This window comes from Acanthisitta chloris, unplaced genomic scaffold (genome assembly GCF_000695815.1).
Source record: "Acanthisitta chloris isolate BGI_N310 unplaced genomic scaffold, ASM69581v1 scaffold24571, whole genome shotgun sequence".
Taxonomy (NCBI): domain Eukaryota; kingdom Metazoa; phylum Chordata; class Aves; order Passeriformes; family Acanthisittidae; genus Acanthisitta; species Acanthisitta chloris.
This window is the reverse complement of record NW_008654827.1, coordinates 36,597-59,335: the sequence shown is the minus strand read 5'-3', so window position 1 is coordinate 59,335 and position 22,739 is coordinate 36,597. Positions and strand designations below refer to the sequence as shown.

At 43.8% G+C, this 22,739-nt stretch overlaps 1 protein-coding gene across 1 annotated transcript in view; it reads left to right on the top strand.

Moving 5' to 3' along the window:
- The window catches only part of SPNS2 (spinster homolog 2 (Drosophila)), a gene marked incomplete at both ends in the record, with an annotated part of 64,698 nt that overhangs the window by 5,864 nt on the left and 36,095 nt on the right, over window positions 1-22,739 (top strand). Inside the window, one exon of the mRNA XM_009083695.1 lies at window positions 19,481-19,617. Coding sequence (XP_009081943.1) covers window positions 19,481-19,617 — 137 coding nt within the window. The remainder of the gene's footprint in view (window positions 1-19,480; window positions 19,618-22,739) is intronic.

Here is a 22,739-nt window from a genome sequence, read left to right as displayed (position 1 = left end):
TGAGAGGAGGTAAATGCTTGAGCCAGTGTTGCACTTTGTCTTTCTGTTGTATGTGTCAGCAAGGGAGTGCAGGCTGCTAGAACAAGGAAACTCTCCAGACCTTGTCTTCTTTAATATCTTTGTTTTATGATACTGCATGGCCACTAACAAGAGGGAACAACTCATTTTCCAATCCTTTCTTCCTGCTTTGCAGAAGGAAGGTTTGTCCTAGCTGTTGGCCTTTCACACAGGGCAGGCACTTGGGTTGGTTGTTGCAAGTGAGACTTGCACTTGTGCTGCCTGTGGCATGTCTGCTCTGTCAGTTGATATTGTCCTTTCTCCCTCAGGCTGTAGTTCAGGCACCTCTTGCCAAGGTTGTCTTCACTTCTGTAATTTATTATAATAATGAGAGGAAAGATTTCCCACAGATTTCAGAGAAGTAGTTATTCCACCCAAAGTCCTAACAGCTTTTAGCACAGCCTGTCCATCCCCCAGACGTGTTCCTCAAACCTCAGGATTTCATTCAAGCTCTATATAGTAGAGGACAGGATTTTTGCTGGCATTGTGTAATCCTTTGAAACAACATCTTCCTTTTCCTACCAGCTGTGCAGTGCCATGCAGCCAGATCTGCACTGTGGTGTGTGTTTCATGCACAGACAGATCAGAAGGGCTAGTCTGGCTGCCTGGACTTTTTTCACTGCCACCATATTTGGGATTTTGAAAGAGGAACATGAACATTTGAGTGACATTATCAGTTATTTTACTGCTGTTATGAGACATCTAATGACTACCAGTTGCTGAAAGGGAGGTGTGTACTTATATTCAAAACATTACAAGTAGCTTATGTTTTTCCCTGCCCCTCTGCTGTGGCACTAAAAGCATTTGGTAGTAAGTGGAAAACCTGCTTAGCTTTAATTCTTGCCTTTCACTGAGCCTGTAAGTTTAATTTTCGAGCGTGGTGACCAGAGGAGTGTTCGTGTATGGCCTGAATCAGGAGGAGCTCTGTATTTCTTCTCTGTACCCTGATCTAGGTCTGTGGTGCTGCTGGTACCTGTTGGGCACAATTTAATGGTAAGTGCTAGCCTAGAGGGGAAGATTTTTTGCCTTGTCTTTAAGGCAAGTTGGATCAGGGTCTTCCATGAACTCGAGTGAGAAAATAGGATTAACGTTTATAGTACATTTTGTATATTTAATATGCTTCATGCCAGGGGAGTCAGGAGTGTTCTCACATAAAAGATTTATCTTAGGAAAGGTTTGGTTTTCTTTTGCCTCCCACACCTGAAGAACTCTCATTCCCTGAGAGCACAGACCTGCAGTTCTGCAGGGCAACATACCGTGTTGTGAAAAATGTGAGCAGCTCCATTCATACAGGGTGAGATCAGGTGATAAAGAGGTCAGACTTGGTCTGTGTCTGCTGGGAGGTTTCCAAGGAAATGCAGTGCTGTTGGAAGCATTGCTGTTGTGGGAGTGTTGGATTTGAGAGAGAGATCACTTGGATAACCCAAATAGTCCTGATGGAGTGTGAAGGAGCTCTGGAGCACTGAAGGTGCTGCTTGGCAGTGAAGTGAAGAGCACTGAGGTTAATTGTTGGGATACATCAGGTATCCAGGAGACTCTGGGAGGTGTATTTGGAGTAGTGGGAATGCTGGGGTCTTGCACCAGTCCATGCAATTGTTTTGCTTCTCTAATGTCCTATATGGAGTTCCAGGTGGCTTTTCCTCCAAACCAGTGCTTCTCAAACCTTTTGGTCTGCCTGCCAGAGCACTCTGCATCCTTACAATCACATTTGTATAGTGATTTAGCATCAGGCCATTACAAAAGTGATATTGCTATGTGGCTGGCTGTGAGGAATTTACTGTCACCTTGTGGACCACAATTTGGGGAACCACAGCCTTGGCACAGGCAGCACATCAGGAGGGGCTGCAGCAATTCCCATGCACACACCTGAGGAGTGACACATACACCTGGCTCTGACAATGAATTCCAGGGCATCACTTACGTAAGAAGTGAACATTCCTCATGGCATTGGGTTGTGTTAGCAGCCTGCAGAACTGGATTCCAATTAACACAAGTAAGCCTGAGCTGCATGAATGGTGTATTGTTGCATCAATCCAGAAGAAATCTCCCAATGCTCTCCCCTTGCCCCCAGTACAGCACATACTCAGTGATGTTTTCTGTGTGCTGATGTAGAGCAAAGACCTATTTTCTGCTTAAATTTTGCAGGGAAGCTACTTTTGGAGAAAAGATATTACTGACCATGATCTATTACCCTAATTCAAAGTGAGTTCTAACAAAAAAATGTAAATACATATAAACATTTTTTGCTAAAACTCTTCAGTTGTTTTCAAGTTTAGCCAAATGACTGAGGATGACTCAGGTTTTTAAATCTCAGATGAACAATAAACAGTTAGTTGATGGGATGAATAGTAAGAGGGGGAGTTAACACACATTCTTGGCTTCTTTGCTGCTGAAATATGCTCTTAATTCTTTGGTTTTAATTCTGCCTGAATCACAGTTACTGGATTTGTCCTTGGCTTTGCCCACCTTTGGATTTGAGTGGTCTGGGTCCCCTCAGCAATTGATAGTGTTAGTTGTCAGCTCTTTGCTTGTGTCTTCAGCATCCTGTGGTTTTGTCCGACCTACTTGGCAACATAAATAACAATAAAATGTCCTCAGTGTCCTTGGCCACACCTATTGAGCAGTAGAAATCATTGACAAAGTCTGACAAAGAAAGGTACAGTTTCATGAGAGCTTTTGTGGCTAGAATGAGTCATGTAAGAAAATGGGTGAGTTAAAGAATAACTTTACCACCCAAAAAAAAAAAAAAAAGAAGTAGTAAGGTTTGACCGAGTTTGTCTCAGTTTGTCAAAGTTTGACTCAGAATATTAGAGCATATGGGCTGTTTGGAAAAGCAGCCTGCCATTTTACAGGTGTAGTTTAGGATATATAAATGCTTAACCTACTAATTGTGCCTGCAAATTAAAGTAGTTAAGTGGCTATAATTCCACCAGAAAAAAGAATTGCTCCCAGGGTAAATTGCAAGCTCAGAATTAGTGGCAGAGTTGAGGATCTTTTAAAAACCTGATGCTAAAAATAGATAGTTCAGAAGAGCTGATGTCAACAGTTAATATGTTGAGAACCAGGCAAGTGTTTGACTAGAGAAATCCATCTCCTTTAAGGTAAATTTACACAACAGGAGCATGAAAATGTCTCATAATTTTTGCTGGGTTATTTCACCCCTGTCCCTGTCTCATTTTCACATTGACGTATTCTATCACTGCAGTGCTGCCCACCCCATGTCCCTGGGCTGGGGTCACAGGACACTGCTGGGATGTGTCAATCTGAGGTACCACTGAGGGATTACAGCTCAGGATGCTGAAACTGCTTCTGCTGTGTGTGGCTTTGGCTTAGTCATGTGGGCCTGGAAAGAGGGTCAGGCCCTAAGGGTTATTGGGCTGCCTTTCTTATAAAAAGTGAGGAGATTTTATAAAGAAACCTGTTTCAAGGTGTTTGGTTTCCCTAATGCCTGACATGATCAGTCAAAGCACCAGCCTTGCTGGTTGTCAGTTGTGCTGGAGGGATGTGGTGCTGGCTGCAGTCTCACTGCTTTTTGGCTAACAAAGCAATCATGCTGTGTGCCAACTGCTTTAAAACTCCTGGGTTTAATAATAGGGAAAATTATTAGTGAGTGTGACATGAAATCTGTCATATTGGGGGGAGGGTGGCAAGACAGAGAAAATATTAGAAGAAAATATCTCTGGGAAAAAAAGGTGAAGAGAGAGAACAGATTTTCCTGAAAAGCAAATTGTCCAAAGTTACTCTCGTTCTCAGGGAGGATGTTTTATGGCAGCAAAGGTAATAATACAGGATATTATACAACGGATGTTGAATTTTCACTAAAAGCTTCCCAGTGAGATATTCCTACCAGCTGCTACTGTTGTCCATTCCAGGGACTCAGACAGTGTATGACATGCTCTGCTGAGAAAATGTTTGCATTGTATATAAAACACATGTTAATTTTCCTTGTTTGTACTTACTGCACTTATTCTTTATGGATTCATAATCCAGAAACTAGAATCCATTGTCTAGACACCAGACAAATAAACTTCTGGCAGCACCAGTGACAAGTTTTCCCCCAAGGTTCAGTTTCCCTGTGCTAAGAGGGAAGCTCAGCTGGCACCGTGGGGTATTCATGGTGATGTGGTCCCTTGGGAGGGGAATGGAATAGGCACTGAACACAAATCCATGTCAGATGGGCCACTGGTCACTCATCAGTCTCACCTTCTGCATATTCAGCCCTGATTGAAATGAGCTTTTTTTAATACCCTGGCAATCCCTGGGTTCAGCAAATATTGTCTCTCCTTCATCCCATTAATGTAATTGGTGGTGCATGAAGGCATTGCATGTGCAATCCTTGTGCACTGCACTTTGGGATGTTGTTTCCCAGTAATACTCATTCTCCCAGGAAGAAACTGGTCAGAGGAGATGTAAACTGAGGGATTGTTTCAAACAGGGTCCAGTCACACTCCAGGCTATTGAAACTGTGATTAACCCTGGGGCTTTTCACAGAGATTGTGTTCCTTTATCCACATGTGCAAGCTCAGTTGCAAAGCTCATTCCTGGAGCTGCAGCTCAACTGGCCTTAGAGTGTTTTTCCAAGTCAGGAATGACACATGGGTGATAATCTTAGAAATAACAACTGACAGACAGAGATTCTGTAAGACACACAAAGATTCATTCTCCAGCACAGTTATGATCCTTTTCCAAACCATGGCAAATTAAACATTGGGATTTGTCAGTATTTCAACAATTTCCTTAACTGCATTTGTCCCTTTCTGAAGGCCACACAGCCACTGAGAAACACTTGCTCTTTGTCTAAATTGCCATTTATAACAGCAAGAGGCAAAGGCATTTCTAAATACTGCCAGCAACATCCACTCAGTGAATAATTTCTGTGGAATAGCACTTAGAGTGGTGTGAGAGCCTTCCCTGCATTCTGTGGTGCCTCTTCACTGTGGGCTGAATTCTGCTCCTCACTGTTAGGTGTTTATTTGTGGCTGCTGCTTGTTCAACTCTTGTCCTAGTGGTCAATACACAGTGGCAAATCACAGTCGATGGCAATATTTCTTTGTATTTACTTTGTGGTACAAAAGCCTATTGAAACGTTGATGCCACTTGGCAAAATAGATGGATAAGCTTGTGGCTCTGTCCCCTGGCAGAGAGTTCTTTAAGTGCTGATGGGAATTGGATAGGAAATACAAAGTATTTATGGTCCTGTGCTCTGACTGCTGCTGCTTAAATGCTGGTGAGACTCTGTGTAAAACACACTGGGTGCCCAAAGCTGTGGGAATTAGGTATTTTGGGTGGCATAAGGTTATCTTTCAAATGCTTGGGGGTTGTCTGGAAAGCTTGTTGTATTTATATATAAAACTATGTGGTAGTTGAGATGCCAAACCCTAAGAGGAGAACAGGTGGAGTTACCTGGTGTGCTTTAACACAGCAGAAAGCAACATGACAACTGCTGAGAGGCTGGAGCCTTGTTTTCTACCAAAGGTAGAGGCTCCAGACTCCTCCCTGACCCTCACTGTGCTGTTAATCAGATTAGGTTAATGGTTCAGCATTTTATTCCCTGTCCCTTGCAGCTAGTGTTGAGCTGTTTGTGTCTAAACCTGCCGTGTCTGTGGCTGTGTGAGTGTCATGATTGGGGTAATAAATGAGAACCAGTTCAGGGTTCAGCGTAAGTGAGAGCACAAATGGTTCCTTTCTCTCTTTTTGGAGAGTTTGTGATTCATAGTGAAACCAGACAGCAAGTGCATTTACACACACCACACTCTGGGCCAGTATGTCTGGTCCAAGCCATCAGCCCCAGCCCCTGCCACACTCTTTGTCTCACACCCTCCTCCTTCCCTTTCTCCTTACAGAAGAGGTTTTAAAGATCATCTGTACCATTAATTTGCTTGTCCTTCAAAATAAGGGAGGTTACTGTAAAAGCACATGAAGTAATGAACATCCTGAAAAGGTAAAGGGGTGTGTTTTTCTGATGTTTTCCTCAAAATGCAGAAACAATCAGTAGAGGTCAGTTTGCTGGAAAGCACTCCAAAAGCTTATCAGAGAGAAGTTAGCTTGTGGAAATGACTGTCACAAGGAGTGTTGTCAGGCCCAGAGCTTAAATGAGCAGATCTTTATGTGGATAAGACATTATAATTCTTGGGAGGGCTGAAGCCAACCTCGGAGTGATTCAGCTCCTGTGTAGGAATTTTGTGTACTTTCCTCGGAAGGATCTGATTGCTGTCGCTGTCACAGACAGGATGCAAGACTACATGGCTTTCTGATCTGTTGGCATTGTTCTCATGTTCCTATGAAGTGCTCTCCTGAGGCTGCATCAAAGATACTTTACTGTGGGACTTACTATTTATTCCCTGGCAATGCCTTAGGCAGAATGATGGACGTGGCTGGTAAGGAGAAACTGGGAGATTCCGTTGAGAAAGGATTTTTATTTCTCCTTCTGTGTTGCTGCTTTGAATTGAAACCCAATCAGCACCAGAGAAATTTCCTCTGTAAAGTTAGTGTGGTTTTGGTCCAGTTTCTAATGGGTGGCAGCTGATAGAGTGAGAGCTGTCAGTGGCTGAGACACTACTGCGTTTTCCAGGCAACTCAGATAAAAGTAGGCAAGTGAGCAGTTCAGAAGACTGAAATTCCCTTTGTGACCAGCAAACAGCCTTTTAGAAGGAAGGGTTAGGTGGGCAGTGTTATGAAATGTGTCTCCTCCACAAATAAACATGAAGCTATCAATAGCACTAACATCCCTGGGAGGGGGAAAATTGGTGGAAAATCTTTGAGGAAAATAAGACAGTTCCAGGCTGTTGGATTAGCATCAAACAAAAGCAATTACCCATAATTGCTTCTACATCCATATCCTCTGTGAATTTTAGCATATTCTCATTCCATGGTGATTTCTGTTCCTAAAAAAGTGAATTAGCATAAGGCTGCAGATGGCAGGGGTTTAAGAGCAATGCCCCTTGCTGGTGTTGCCTCTATATTAGAGCAAATGAATAATAATCAGAGATTTCAGATGTCCTCCTGAAGTTCTCATGAAGAAAGGCAATGTATTTTCATCCCTTAGAATTCAGTTTAGTCTGACAAATAACTAGAGGGAGGCAGTGTGAGACCAGGGTGAAGTCAGTGTCTAGAAACTCAAAAGATCTGATCTGACATGTGTGAAGGAAGTCAGCTACAATACAGAGAGGAATATGTATTTTTTTTTCCTTCAGATTCAAAATTTAGTTAGTGAGTTTTATTGATTTTAGGAGATGGCATTTTACTGATCTGCTAAAGGCACTCTGGAAGATGTATGGCTTGGGTTGGAAAGGAACAGCTTTGCAGAAAGATAGTGTGGAAGGAGTTTGCTACCAAACCCTGACAGACTTTTGTCTGCCTGTGTACAAACACACACTGGGAAAATGATTCCTTGTCCTTGCCTGCCCAGACATCAGTGCTGTGCTCCTGTGCCTTGATGATAACACCAAAGCAGGATCTGGGGAGCCCCTGGATGTCTCTCATTCACCCCAAAGCATTTCCTGTCTGTTTGTCTGTGCTTACATACTTTCCCAAGTAATTTCTGGAGCATGGAATCTGCAGAAATATCTTCAGCTTTAACTCTCGGTAGGACAATTTTGGTAGATGTCAATGATAGACATTTAAATTGAGAGCAAAGTCTCATTTCATACCTGGTCCTGCCAGAGTAGATGTTTGTTCCAAGGCTGTTGGTGCTGTGGTAGCTGATAGCCAATTCCATCATTAAAATATGAATATGGCTATTTTCCCTTCCAAAGAAGGAGCATGTGTTTTGCCAAGCTCACTATAGATGGTACAACAGCTCCCTAAGGAACTGTAATAATAATTAAAAAGAAATCAGTCAGTCCCACTGGCTGCCTGGGGAGAATGTCAGCAAGAGCTGTGGCCCCCTCCCCATTCCCAAAGCAGAGCTGGGTGGATTTGCAAGGCTTTGATGCAGCTTTTCCTCACCACTCTCAGCATCCCCTCAACTCCCACCAGGACTGAGAGCTGCAGAATCCTCCTGGGCTTGTGGTCCTGGTTGGAAGGTGATGCCTGAGGGTCTCTCTCTGGCCAAGACTTCTGGCAAAACCAGCATCTCTGCACCAACCTTCCCTGAATCCCTCACTCCAGAATGGAGCTGTGAGTGAGCAATCCTGTGCCCTGGCCAGGTGTGTGCCATGCTTGGCTGCTGCAGGTTTCTCCTGCTTTGTAAATGCACCCAGCAGCCACCAGGAGCTGTGTGTAGAGGTCAGCAAGGCAATTCCTACTGCAGAATACTCATTTATTTATGGATTTCATTGTACAAACAAACCCAAACAAACCTGAAGTCTGGTGAAATCTCTGATTAAGAATATAGCAGCTGTTCTCCTTCAGCAAGTTGCCATGAATACTGTGGCATGAGGAGCTCTTGATTCCACTCTGAAGAGAAGGGGAAGCACTTCCTATTGCCTTGTTTTCCTTAGGAAGCTGCTGCTGTTGGTAAATAACATGGAGCAAAGAATTTATTAGTCATACACTGTACAAGTGTCTCCTCTCTATCCTGTTCTCTGTTGCTGCAGGAAGTAGGTCTGGGGATTGATTTCTCTTTGAGACAGAGTAACTCCTATTGCATCTCAGTTAGCTATTTGAAATGAAAATGTTAGTTGAAGAATGATGATCAGTGGTGCATTTGTAAAGAAGCTGTAAACCCCATTTTAGGATGAAAACACTCTTCCCCCTCTGTTTCAGATTGGAAACAATGAGACTAATTTCTCTTTAAACCAGGTGCAACTGACCCATCATTCTATTATAAGAATAACAGATTGAAGGTATTTTATTGCTAGTTTAACCTAATTCATGGTACTCCATGCAGATTTCAAGGATCAAGGGATTTAGGTTGTTCTGCATTACAGGCTTTCAGCTGTCATTGCTTGGTGTGTGTAAGTGCTGTGGTCAAAAAGGCTTTGTGGGCAAAGGTGAACATCAGTGTTCTGCCCTGAGGGAAGTGATGTACTTCTGCCTGCTGGTTCCTACTGCCTTCCTGGCACTGGGATTAGGGAACTTGCCAGAAAAGATACAAGGTTAGTTTTCAGTCCTCAGCAGTCCCTGGATTTTGCTCTCCAGATGGTCACACAAGCTCTGTCCTGGCACAGGGGAAAGTTTGACCAATTCTTTGATGAGATCTCACCTTTGCTTCCAAAGGCTCCTGCGGATGTGGTTTGGTGTGTGCCTGGGGTTGTAATTGCAGTGGAAAAAGAAATGGCTCAAGTAGAGGAATGGAGTAAAATAAAATAAAGCTCTTTTGGGTTTGTGGTTATTTAAATGCCCTGGATATAGGTGCTTCACCCTCCTGGCAAATGGGAGCAGCCTCCTCCCAGCTGGAGGGTTATTTGTGATCTTGGAGGGGTGGCACGTGGACAGAATGTCCTGGAAAACTGCCTGGAAAGGGAAAAGCAAAACTGCTATTTGTTGAGCTCCAGACTTTCCTGAATGCTAGAAGTGATCACTGCCTGTTCTGGAACAGCAGCCAGGATTGTTTTAGGTGTATTTTAGTTGCCTTGAGGTGAACCCAGTCATATTGCAGTGTCACTCACGGTGTTGCAGTGCTGCAAAGCTATTGACCACTCTCTGCACCTCTGGGATCTCATGTCTAATTCAGGATTGACCAGAATGGATACAAATCCATCCTAATTGGCTAACTAAGTTAATGAACTTTCCCTGCAACTGATTGCACAGTGGCAAACCAACCCATGTCACGCACTGTGTGAGCACCAAGGCCACGGCCAGGGCTGACGTCCTCTTTTGCTCCACGGTGTGGCCAGCCAAGTTCTCAAACAGTCAGAGCTGCTTAGGGCAAATGGAGAAGAAACTGCAAGAGGATAAAGCTCTGACTAGGAACTTCATGACTTTACCCTATGCATGTGCAGGGACAAAGTCACTTGTGGTTTTAGAAATATAACTGTGAACCACGTTCCAGCTTGTAGAAATAATCTTGGGTGCAGCTCAGTAACATGTTAATGAGGTTATTACCTGATTATGGTGTGGGTTCTGGTATAACAAATCGACTGGATAGCTAAGGACTTTCTGAACAAGAGGAGCTATCTTTAACCGTCCTTAAATTAATATTCTTCCAGGACTTAGTCCAATCCTGGTTGGAAATAACAAACTCTGAGCTCCCAGAGCGTTAGTGATAAAATCCTAGTGTTTAGTGAAGTTTTGTGCATGAAATATCTCCTTTGATTTGCATTTTTCACCTGCCAGTCTTATTTGATGCCACCTGGTCAGTCTTCTGAGAGGTGATTCAATTTTACCCCTTTCCATGCTACTCATGGTGCTAGAGCTCCTCTATATCCCACATCAGTTGTTCCTTTTCCAGTATGTTTAATGTTTTACTGTAAAAGGACTTGTTTTGTCCTTTTGACAATTCTTTTTGATGCCCTCTGTGCTTTTCCCAGTAATAACCTTTGATGTTACAGGGCTGCAGGAAACTCACAAGTACTAAAGTGTGTTTATTGGGAAAGAGGTTCTGATCTCTGCTGCCATTAGGAAGTCATAAGCAGTTCTATCTAAAGAAAAAACTCTAATGCCCACTGAGTCAAGGAGTCAACTCTGGTCAGGAGTCTAAATCAAACCACACTAAAAACATTTTGCAGAAAAACACCTCAAAGTGGAAGTGGCTATAAAACAAAAGTGGCCTTGGCTTGTTTAGTCCTTTACTTCTGAATTGTAAGAAATGCAAAACCAGAGTTTAAACCCTGGCAGACAGAAGCATATTCTGGGCTCTGCTGCCAAGTGCCAGCAATCTACTGCTGCCTTAGGCAATATTCTGTGTGGCTTTGTATGGCACTGCCAGGGAAAGCAAACTCTGCCACAGCCCCTGTTCCTGCCCCCTCTCAATGGATCAAACCAGGGTGTGGAACCAAACCCTTTGTGATGATTGCTGAGGAGAGGTGGTGTCTGCTCCTCCTCAAGGGTTCTCTGGGGTGTGTTTTAATCCCCTGATCAAACACAGTGTGTAGCCACAGAAGACATTCTGCTAGCAAATACACTTTTATTTCATTGCAAAGCTGCTCATCAGGGCTGCTTGGCTGCTGGGCTCTCAGAACCAGCTCACTGCAGGGTCAGGCAAGCCCCAGTTCAGGCTGAGAGCAGCAATGGACTGGGAGCTGTGCACTGGAACTGTTCCTTTGGATTGCTGCCTGCCATGTTGCCTAACGAAGCACATCTCTAGGAGCACAGCAACTGCTTTATTGATGCTCAGCTTGCCCAAATCCCTTTAAAACAATGGTAATGTCATCCCTGTAATTCCCAACATGAAAAGCAGAAGGTGAGTTTGGGTTTTTCCTCGTTTCTATTTAAATGATGTTGTCTGTATGCAGCTGTTCAAAATTTAATCTTGTAGCAGGTTAACTCCTGCTCCAAGTAAATTTTCCAGGCATCCAGAGAGACTGAACAGCACAGTAAAATGTTGGCTTTTCCATGGTCCACTTAGGTAAAAAACTCGAAGTACAGCAGGATAGAAGTGAAGCTCAGTAGATGCAGCAAATGGTTGTGAAATAAGAACTGTGAGTAACCATCTACTTATTGCTTTAGCAATAAGGAAGGTACAAACAGCTCAATCTTTCGATGCAGCTTCATGGACACAATGTTGGAAATGAACAAAAAACAGTGAAAAATTTCAGTGCTGATTTTCTATCTATTCTTATCTGATTTTCTGTTTCCAAGGAGTGGATTTCCCAGCAATTCCCACTGAAGCAATTATTCTTGTTGGCTAAGGTGAACAAAGCAAGCTTCAGGATATCCTTTGCTGGGAATATAAGGCCTCTGTTTCTGCAGTGAGGAAAATGAGTGGAATTATCAGTAGTGAATTCTTCCCAGGGCTGCATCTTGTGTATTGATGAGTCAATCATGAACTTGCCAGGCAAGCTGTGCTCAGGCCTTGTCTGCCTTCATAAGTTGTGTGTTTGTAACCAGGTTCTGACCCTGTCACAGCAAGTGGAACTGAGTGGTTTCGCACAGCAGCCGCTTCCTCGCTCGAAGTGTGTGTGTCAGCTCTGTGTGTATGTAGTCATCCTAAACATGTTGTTTACATTTTGTATCAGTTTGCTCTAAGGAATAAACTGGCACCTCATGGTGCAACATGCTCCCTATGGAGAATACAAGATTGGAGCTTGAATACTGATGAGTGGCATCTGCAGTGAGGGAAATGTGATCCAGAGTGTCCTGACAAATAAACACTGGAGAAACACAAACAGTGTGAGTAGTTAGGTCCACACCTTTAAAACACTGCTTTTCTCCTCATTAATTGTTAGGTCCACACCTTTAAAACACTGCTCTTCTCCTCATTAATTTAGAATCATTGAGGTTGGAAAATACTTCCAAGATCATTGAATCCAACCTGTGACTGATCACCATCTTGTTAACTAGACCAGAGCACTAAGTGCCATGTCCAGACTTTTCTTGAACATCTCCAGGGGTGGTGACTCCACCATCTTCCTGGGCCTCCCATTTCACTACTTAACAATCCTTTCCATGAAGAAAATCTTCCTGATGTCCAACCTGAACCTCCCTTGGTGCAGCTTGAGGCCATTTCCTCTTCTCCTGCCTCTAGTTTCCTGGGAGCAGAGCCTGACCCCACCTTGCACCTGCCTCCTGTGAGGTAGTTGTAGAGAGTGAGAAGCTCCTCCGTGAGACTCCTCTTCTCCAGGCTGAGCCCCCCCAGCTCCCTCAGCCACTCCTCATATGACTTACTCTCTAGACCCTTCCCCACCTCTGTTGTTCTTCTCTAGACATGCTTTAGCATCAGCATCATGTGCAAAGGGACAATCACTTCCCTGGTCCTGCTTGCCACACTGTCTTTGATACAAGCCAGGATACCATTGGCCTTCTTGCCCACCTGGGCACACACTGGCTCATGTTCAGCTGCTGTTGACCAGAACCCCTAGGTCCTTCTTTCCAGGCAGCTTTCCAGCCACTCTGCCCCCAGCCTGTGACACAGCCTGAGGTTGTTGTGACCCAAGGGTAAGACTTATTTGAACCTCAATTTCCTGAGAACACAAACACACGAGGATGAGGCATTGATGAAAATCTCTATTTCATCCTGTACTGTGATCTGTTCTGGGAGAGCATTTCAAACTACATCCAACCCAAAGATTTGCACACCAATTGATGTATGGGGTGTCAGTGTATGTCCAATTGATTTGGTACATTCTCAAGCTTTGTTTTTCAATGCTCCTGAGTTCGACGCCATCAGTACGTGACAGCTTTGCGCGGCATACGGAACTGATGGCGTGTTTCGGAGTTCCTCACACTTGTCAGAAACTTCTAGTCTGCAGGAGAGCCTGGAACCCAGTGCTCTCATGTTTTGCACTTGGCAAAACACAGTAACATGATCCATCTGTTGGCTGTTGAATTAGCAATGAAGTGTAACTAAGTCCATGTGGAGAATGGTGTAACAGGTACCTATAGTGATATTTTGTACAAGCAATTGTGTTGTAAGGATTCATCTCCATCAAAGGATGAATGTTTTAAATCATGTTGCTGAGCTTTCCCAGGGCCCTGGATGCCCCACAGCCAGGTATCAATTTTACCTTGGTAACACCATACAATCATTAAGGTTGGAGAAGACCTCTGAGATCACAAAGTCCAACCATTCCCCCAGCACTGCCAACCCCACCACTAAACCATGTCCCTAAGAGCCACATCTACATGGTTTTTGAACATTTCAGGTATGATGATTCTATGACTGCTCTGAGCAACTTGTTCCAGTGCTTGACCATCACCATGTTGTGTCAGAACTGTGAGGTTCAGTGGTTAAGAGCATGAAAGATCTTTGTTCTGGTTTGGCTTGAATGGTGCTGTAAGAAAAAAAATCACTTTTAATTGTGATTGCAGAGCTTCAGAAATACCTTTAGCATAGCTATAATCCTGTAAACAGGACATTGCTGAAGCTGGAAGACCTGTGTGGATTCCAGATTTCTGTAATTCATCATGGGCAGGTCACTTCCCTGTGTCTTAATTTCCTTAGCCCTGAAGTAGAAATTAATGTTTAACTTCCTTTCTAAATTGTCCCGAGCCTCACTGTGATTAAATATGCTGAGTAGTGTTATTATAGCCTAAAACCACCATGAAAATGAAAAACTAAAAAAGAAGCACTACAAAAACCTGTCTTTGGAACAGAGGGGTTGGGCTGTTGGAGAGTGTTTATTCACCATTGCAGGAAGATGGTAACTGGTCCCACAGGCAGCTTGAGACACATGTGCACACCCAAAGTCCCTGGATGGGGTAGAAGTGGCTCAGCCAAACCCCAGCAGGGCAGTACATCCTGCAGACAGCACAGGGTTGTGCTGGTGCAACCTGTACATCATCCCATCCAGAGCCAACTGCCTGTTCAGGTGTTCTCATCGCTTGGATATTTGTTGTTGGGAAAACAGTAACAAGTTCCCAGCATATAGTTATTAGCTGTGTCTCAGAGGATTGCCAGTCCCTTGAGGCAGAGGCTGTCTGGGTTTGCCTTCACCAGGCCAAGCACATTGTCAGCACTCAATTAGACCTGTGTATAAACTTTCCTGCTGCTGACTCAGAGCTCAAAGATAATCACTAGTTGGGGTTTTTTTTTGTTGAGCATCCCTGTGTAGAGAGAGCTATTTTTACCTGTACCTGAGCCTTACTAGCATTATTCCTGATAGGAAAAAAATAAGCCCTGTGTGCTTGAAGTCCAAACAAAAAGAAGGGACCTTTTCTCAGAGGTTCCTGTGATCCTCTCAACCTTCCAGGAACTGAGGAACAGCAGCCTCTGTGTGTGCCCCTGGCAATGCCTCTCTTCCTTCTTGGTTACACTGTGTGGATGACCTGCTGGCAGGAGAAACCCCTCTCTGAGGTACAAAGGGTTCATCAGTCCATACAAGAAAAGAGCAAGTGAGAAAGAGGCAAAAGTGTCATTGGAATCACAGGGTGGAGACCTGATGGATCAGAGCCTTTTCAGGCAACAGTTGTAGAGTAAAGCTGGTAAATTTTTGTTTGGAGGGAAAGAAGAGGCAAATAAGGGCAATGGAGTCTAGTTCCAGTAGGCAGGAGATTTTTATGGCTGTTAAGTATAAAGTCTATAAAGTCTCCCCTCATCTCCTTTGCTTCCACTGTTAGGAAATTTACTTTTCCACTGGATGCACAGCCAGTTCTTGAGAAGGGGAAAGTGTGGTCTGAATAGCAGCTCCTTGGCCAGAATCCCTGACAGATGACTGAGGCTGCAGTACATGCAGCAGCAGGAGAGGCTGGGGAGGATGATTTCCTTCTCTGGAGTGTGTTTGGGTGGGAAGTGTAAGATGTTTTTATTTTTATGCTGCACATTTTTGTGATTCCAGCCCTGCACAGCAGCAGTTGGGCAGAGCTGGCTCTGAAGGTGCTTGTGCACCTGTGCTGGGTGGGACAGTCATTCAGAGGCAGAAATAGACACCAGGCCATCCTGTTTGGGCAATGACTCTATTCCTGCCTTCTCACCACAGCTGGCACTTCAGCAGCTCAGCCACAACGGGAGAATAAAGACAAATGGGCTCTCTTTTTGACAATACCTGTACATAAAAGAACCTCCCTCCTCAGTGCCATTATGTGCCTGTTTATTCACCTTTTGCTCACATGATAATTTGCTTCTGCAGAAATGTATCTCAGCTCCACCCCAAGCTGGGACTGAGCCACTTCTGCTGGCACTGCTGGAGATCATTTACCAGGAGAAATCAGCTGTACACATCCATAATGGCACTGCCCTAGCTATACCTGCTCCAGACACCATCACTGCCTTTGCAGTAGCTCATCCCAAGCCCCAGTGGGTTTCTAACTCTGCCCTGGCTTGCACTCTACAGCTCTTCAAGACTTGGTAATATTCTGAGATGTCCCTAAGTGAAAATGGGAAGAGAAGATGTTGATTGGGAAGAGGCAAATGCAGTTCCATCCTCTGTCCCAGTGGTCCCCTAATAAAAAAGATTTGTGGCTGTGGGTTGAGCTGAAGCAGCAGCTGCTGTGGTGTCACTTTGGTATTAATTGGGGAGTGAGTGAGTGCAAGGAATAGAAAATGCTGTGGAAGAGGGGAGAGAAGGCAGAGAGGAAGAGGCTGGCACAAGTGCCAGGTTCCTTTACTGAAAGACAACTCTCTGCCTTGTGCTCAGCCACCTTTCCTACAAACTACCCATGTTTCTCCTGCCCCTCTCTCCAGATGAACCTGCTGCAGTTTTCTGTCTTCTGGATAAGGTCTCTCCTTTGTGGTGTGTAGCTGTTGCAGAACCTCAGCTCCTGCTCTAGAGTAACTTAGTTTTCCATCCCACCTGGCAATGTGCTCTCCACCCATTCACCTCTGTTGTGCCAGGTTGGGCTTCAGGAGTCTTAGCTGTCACTAGCAGGAGCAATTGCAAAAATTGATTCATGGCAAATGCCTGTTACAGGCAAGTCCTTTTGACAGACCATACAGCCATCATATTGTGCATTTATTTGAGTCAATCAATGCTCTGATGCATATTTGGGTCATAAATACTCCGCTATAAATTGCATTTATTCTTGTGACAGCTGTGTTCCATTACCTGCTATTTATTCAGCTCTGTTGTCCTTTCGTTTTACACCTTGTGGAGCTGTCAAGTCAGCTGCTTACTGCTGACAAAGCTCCCAGCTCACAACCTTCCAAAAATAAATCCTCCAAAGGGATTTGAGTAGCAGCAGGATGTATGTTGTTGGAAAGGCATTGGACAATCTCTTTTTGGTTTGTTTTATTGGAAAGAGGAACTTTGTGCTTTTTTGCCCAAATTCCAGAATTAGACTTTTCATTTATGATCAAGAGGTCATTGAAGCTAATAACCCCACTGATTAATGTGAATTTTGCATCACCCCCTGCGTGTCTCAGAGCTGAATTAATAATCAGGTTATTCGATATTTGAGCTGGTGAGATGCTGACTTGGATAGTCCTCATTTTCCCTTGGAAGCTTTTTTAGCTTCATGTCTTTTTCCATCATAAAAGTGGCAGAATATGTGATTCTGAGATGAAGGAATTGCAGTGTCCTTCCAAGGGAAAGGTCAAATTGCAGTGGGCACACTGCTCTGGACGAGTCACAGTCATTTTCTGCTCCTCATTCCCAACAAACAGCCACATCCCCCTCATGCCAGGCTGCTGCACCAGCTCTGCAAGGTGCCCAATGCTTTGGTGTTAATTCAGGAAAGCACTTAATCATGGAATTGATGACTCTAAAGTGCCTAATATAAGCATGTGCTTAAGTGCCTTGTTGGACTGGGGCCAGTGCAGATGTACCTTCACTGAGCAGAGATTTGTGAGCCACTTCTGCTCTAGTAGAGCCAAGTGCACTGGAGATAAAGGATTTCAGGAATGTGCAGTCAGGGCTGCAGGGCTGGGTGAGCATGGCAAAAGGCTCCTGTGTAGGAAAGGAAAGAGCATTTACCCAGGCATTCCTTGTCCCTGTCCTGTGCCAAAGCAGGAGCCACGGTGAGCAGAACGAGGTGCTGGAGTTCTGCAGCAGCCCAGTTTGCCCAGCTGGGCTGTCTGGGAGTGTGTGTGCTGCAGGGAAGGGGCAGCAGCACTACCTCTGTCTCCTAAGGGGTGACATGGGCACAGGTTTCTTGGGGACAGTGTTAAACTGGCTATCAGCCTAGTTGTGAGGTTTCTCTGCAGAACACAGAGATGCAAACACTGCCTAAGTGCTCATAGTTTTATTCAACAGGTTCTGTTTGCACAAGGATTTGGGGATAGCTGAAGGGACTGAGCATTCTGTCAGTAGGGTTTATGTGTGAGCTAAACAGCAGCACTGTTCATGCCATTACTGCTGAAATATGTGTGATGTAATGTTGCTTGTGCTGCTTTTCAGGTCTTAACATTATCTCCATTTATTTTACTCTAAAAAAGAGTAGATCTGTAATTTAGATCAGATATCACAGTGCAAAATAGATACACACACATTCATATGGCTCACAAAATAGAGATGCAAATGGATATGTATTATTTATAAAGCAGCTTTGACATCTTAATATACTAAAAAGAAGAAGAGACATTTAGTCATAGTTCAGCATTCTGCACATTTTTGAGCTATTGCATATCATCAGCCTTGAAAAATGGATGATTTGGGTCTTAACCAGTTTAACCTGATGCCATGTTCCAACTAAAGGGATGTGTGTCCTCTGGTCTTCTCTTTGGTTTACCTATTCTATCCCTCCCCACCCCATTTTCTACAATCAAACATAGTCAGCTGAGGTCAGGCAATGCCAAGAGCTCACCCTGCCCTCCAAGAACCACCTGATAATTAACAAGAGTCAGAATTCTGTGACTGAAGAGGAATCTCCAGGAATTCTGGTGTCCCCACCCAAATCCTTCTGGGTTTGCTGAACACAAGACAGTCAATGAAAGTTAGAGATTTCATACTACATGGCAGTGAAATTAATGTAGTGCCTCTCATAAAAAATCTCTAACGTGATCAGACAAAAGGCAAGTGTAAATCAGCTTGGAAGCTGGCAATTCCTGCCAAGTTCCAAATGAGTCAGGAATACGATGTGAGTGCCCCATTTCAGGTGTCTCAGGGGTGCCACTGGCCTGATTGTTTTGAGCTGGACTGGAGGAGTGAATTCTGAATTGAGGTGATTTTGCAGAAGTTTTTCTGCCAAGAGCCTCATACCTACGTGACAGAAGGTCTTGGGTTAATGCTTTGGAGGTTTTTTGGGGAAGCAAAGCAGAAAGGTGAATTTGTAGCCTTTCAAATGAGGACATTCCTGGCCTGTTTGGACTTTGTAGGTTAAAACTTTTCTTTTAGTGAAACTGTTACTCAGTGATAGGTTTAGAAACAAGTTCAGTGCTGGTGAAAGGATCTAACAAAGAGACAGTTTTTTTGTCCAACCACAGCGCTGGTGCCAGTAGGGTGATAAGCAGTGTTTACTGATTTTCCTCACTGTTTCATGGTTTCCTTAAAATATTCCTTGGAAGAATGAAAGAACTTCAGTTTCTGTAGCCCATTTCTCTCTTGTCTCTTAAAATATTCCTTGGAAGGATGAAAGAACTTCAGTTTCTGTAGCCCATTTCTCTCTGCTCTCTTCTGCAAGAGCCAACAAAGAGCCCTTGGCTTGTTTTCTGCTTGCTTGAAACTCCTTCCAACCTCCACTTCACCTTCTCAGTAACATTCAGGCAGAAGCTCTTTATTTATTCTGTCCTGCTTTTGCCCATCCCCAGATCCTGAGCTCGCAGCAGGCCATGAGGGGTTGGTGCTTTCAAGTAATATGAGTTCACTGGTCTGAAGTTTCTCTGGGAATGAAAAAGCTGTTTGATTAAGAACATGCTGACTTCTGAAGGCCTATCAGCCTGCACAACGCTAAGGCAGGGCTGCAGTGTCTAATTAAATGGAACTGCTCTCTAGAGGATTTGGTTTGCAGAAAATTAGTTTTCATGTCTGATGTTTATTAAATGTTTCTTTCCCTTTTCTCTCCTTTGCAGTTTTCATCTGTAGTTTCATGGTGGCAGCACCAATCTTTGGTTACCTTGGGGATCGCTTCAACAGGAAAATCATTCTCAGTTGTGGCATCTTCTTTTGGTCAGCTGTCACTTTTTCAAGCTCCTTCATCACTGAACAGGTAAGATCTTTGCAAAGGCACTTTGCAGGGTGTCCTGAAAAGCTGGACAATACATTCCATAAAATCTCCCCATCACAGAGTGCCCAAGGAGAACATATCCCTCTCGTGTGTGTTTAACATTGCTCATGTTGCATTATCTGACCTTTTGTGGGTGAAGTGTGCTCTGTGGAGCTGTGTTTGCTTAACTGGGGAAGCTGTTATTCTTTGATCCTGCACATTCATAAAAAATAACAGGTGAAGCATATCTAAGCAAGAGTTTCTGTTGACATAAGGGCTTTGTTTTGAGGGAGGTCCTAAAGGAGCTTTAAAAGGCTTCACAAAGGACTTGGGAAAAGGAATCCATGGGTATATAGTGGTTCTCTTGTGTTCTGATACATAACAGAAGCCACTGGAGTTTGTTGGCAAGTTTGCTCGAGGTATGTGGAATAACAAAAATGCACCCAGCAGTGGTTTCACATAGGTACTTTGGTTCCTGTCCATAAAGGCAGTGAAGGTGGATGATAACATAGAGATTAGACATAGTTTCAGCTCTTTTAATGCTGTTTGATGGATGTGTCTGGGGAGCTGGTGATGGAATTGTCAGGCTGATTTAATTTTGCCAAGCTCTGCACAGCATCCCTCCCCTGCTCTCAGGACAGCCCCAGTACCCTGTCTTGAGGACTCCTCATTGCATTCATTTCCTTGTCTGTCAGAGGCACTTGGAGGAAACAATGATCTGGTAGTTTCAGGGGGAAAATATCCTCTTGTTTCAATCCTGTTATGGAGGAGATTTAATTGCTGCAGGTGGCAACATTCCTGGAGAGACAAATCACAGCTCCTGGCATCATCAGCCTGATTTCCCCAAGGGAGACAGGGGCATTCCTCATCCTTGCTGTCCTGCTGCGTTCCAGAGATTTCAGCATTGTGGTCACACCTAGAGAATGAAACCAGGGACTAAACCTCTCCATCCTGCTCCCTCCTGCTCACACACATGCTCTGCAGTTTCTAATAAAAGAGAATTTCCACCTACAGCAGACAGTGTCAGTCTGGCTCTCACACTGGATTGAGTGTTGCTGCATTTCTAAAGCAAAATGCATGTGGCCAAATGGAGAAGCCTTTAATTCAGTAAATTGCTCTGGTTTATAGCTGGCCAGGAAGCATCCTTGCCAGAAGAAAGAACATCTCTCATCTCAAACAGGGAGGATTTTTTGGTTTGCTTTGTTTGTTTTTCTTTAAACATCTCTCATAACATTCTGCAAAAGCAGCTGTGATCAGAGCCCAAACTGAGAGGCATTTTATGAAGGAACCAATCACTTGGTTATAAATACTTCTCATGTTATGGACATACATCATGCTCAAGTTCTCAGCAATCTCTGTGCAACAGACCCACAGCTGGAAGCAGTGGAACACTGGGACTGGAGTGATGTTTTCAGAGCTGAATTTCAGCTGAAGGATTTGGGACTCAGAGTGGAAGTGGCATATTGTTAGTGAAAGAAAAGGAGAATAATACTTATAAAGGTAGATTATATTTGGAATCCAAACCCTAATGTTTTGGAAGTCACAAGAGAGACAATATCAAAATAACCAGACCTGTGTTAATTCCTCCTGGATTTACATCAGTGCTAACTCTGCATCCAAGCTACAACCTTGGATAAAAAAACCCCAATACATAACATGCCAATGCATGAAGCCTCTTCTGCTTTGGTACTTGCACATTTCTGCTCTATGAAATTGTTTAGCACTTCCTGAAATAAAAGTTGCGTTAAGAAGTCATTAAACTCATTCATTAAACAAAAATTAGGTAAAGTTGGTCCATATTTAGACATAGCTCTAGATGAACTCCATTTATAGAAACTTCTCTCAACTATGTATATATCTTAATCTGTATTTTGTAAGTACAAACACCTGCTTAGGAATTGCCTCCCTTTAAGGCTGCCTTTCCATCAGGCCTGCACACAAATTTGGCACTTTCACCTGCAAACCCTTTCTTGGGTAGTTTTGGCTTTTGAGAAACATTTGGGGAAACACTTGCTGGTTCTTGGTTCATGCTCTGTAATAAATAAACAATCAGTGAGCTGCTGTATGGTGTAGAGTCATATCCCAGACAAATGCACTGGGCATACAATCTTCATGGAGTTTCTTTACCAGGGTGTGTTTCCATCCACACAAAAAGCTGAATATGTATCTGTGTTCCTCTGTATCAATATAAGCTCTGATTTAATAAGTAAGCAGTTTATTTCTCTAGGTAGCATTTTGGATGATGCCTGTGTGGTGGCTGATCATCTCAAACTGGTTTATATTCCAGGATATCACTGTAAAGAGTCTATAATCCCAGTTGCTCCATTTCTGTCTCTCTCTGAACAGTTTCATGTGAGGCAATCTGGTTATCAGGAGTGGTCAGGCCACGTGCTGAGAGCTTCTTTCTGGCTGCCTGGATATCCACATCTATTAGTCATAGTAATTGTTCTTAGAGCTAAGTAATTTGGGCAGCAATTTGTCTTAGATGAGCCCTCACTTTTGATGCTAGACTTCCTACCCCTTTTGGCACAAAATTTCAGGAGATCAGGACCCCTCTCCCTTGTGGGCAGACATCAGTCTCTTAAAGCAATAAAGAGCTAGGAGGTGGAAATTTGCAGGCTGTTCTCCAGTCTTCAAAAGTACTGCTATTGCCATGTGAATACCTTGAATAAAGCATGTTTCTGGGTAAAAGAGATGCTGTTTTATACAGGAGTAAAGGTTCCTGCTAAGCAGTGAGGCTGCACTGGGCTGGGAGACCTAGAGTGCCTAATAACCAGCCAGAGCAGGCTGTGGTAGTGTGGGTTTACTGGGAGCTGTCAGAGCTACACATGCCAGAAAGTTTGGAAATGGAAAACCAACGCAAGGTAAACCAGCAATGTGCTTTTCAACCCTCCAGTTCTTGGTAAATATTTCTGTTTACATGTTGATATAGCTAACACCATAAAACGGTTTGCCTCCCACTGCAAGTTCGTCTGGAAAGGTGTTTTTTAGTTAGGTTTCTTTCCCCCCTTCTCCTCTTGATTTATCTCTGAAAGAGGAAGCAAATAGTCCACTGTGGAGTTCCAGTTTGCCTGCAGTGCTTGCTCAAGTCCTGCCTTTCAGACTTGCCAGATGTATTTTTATTT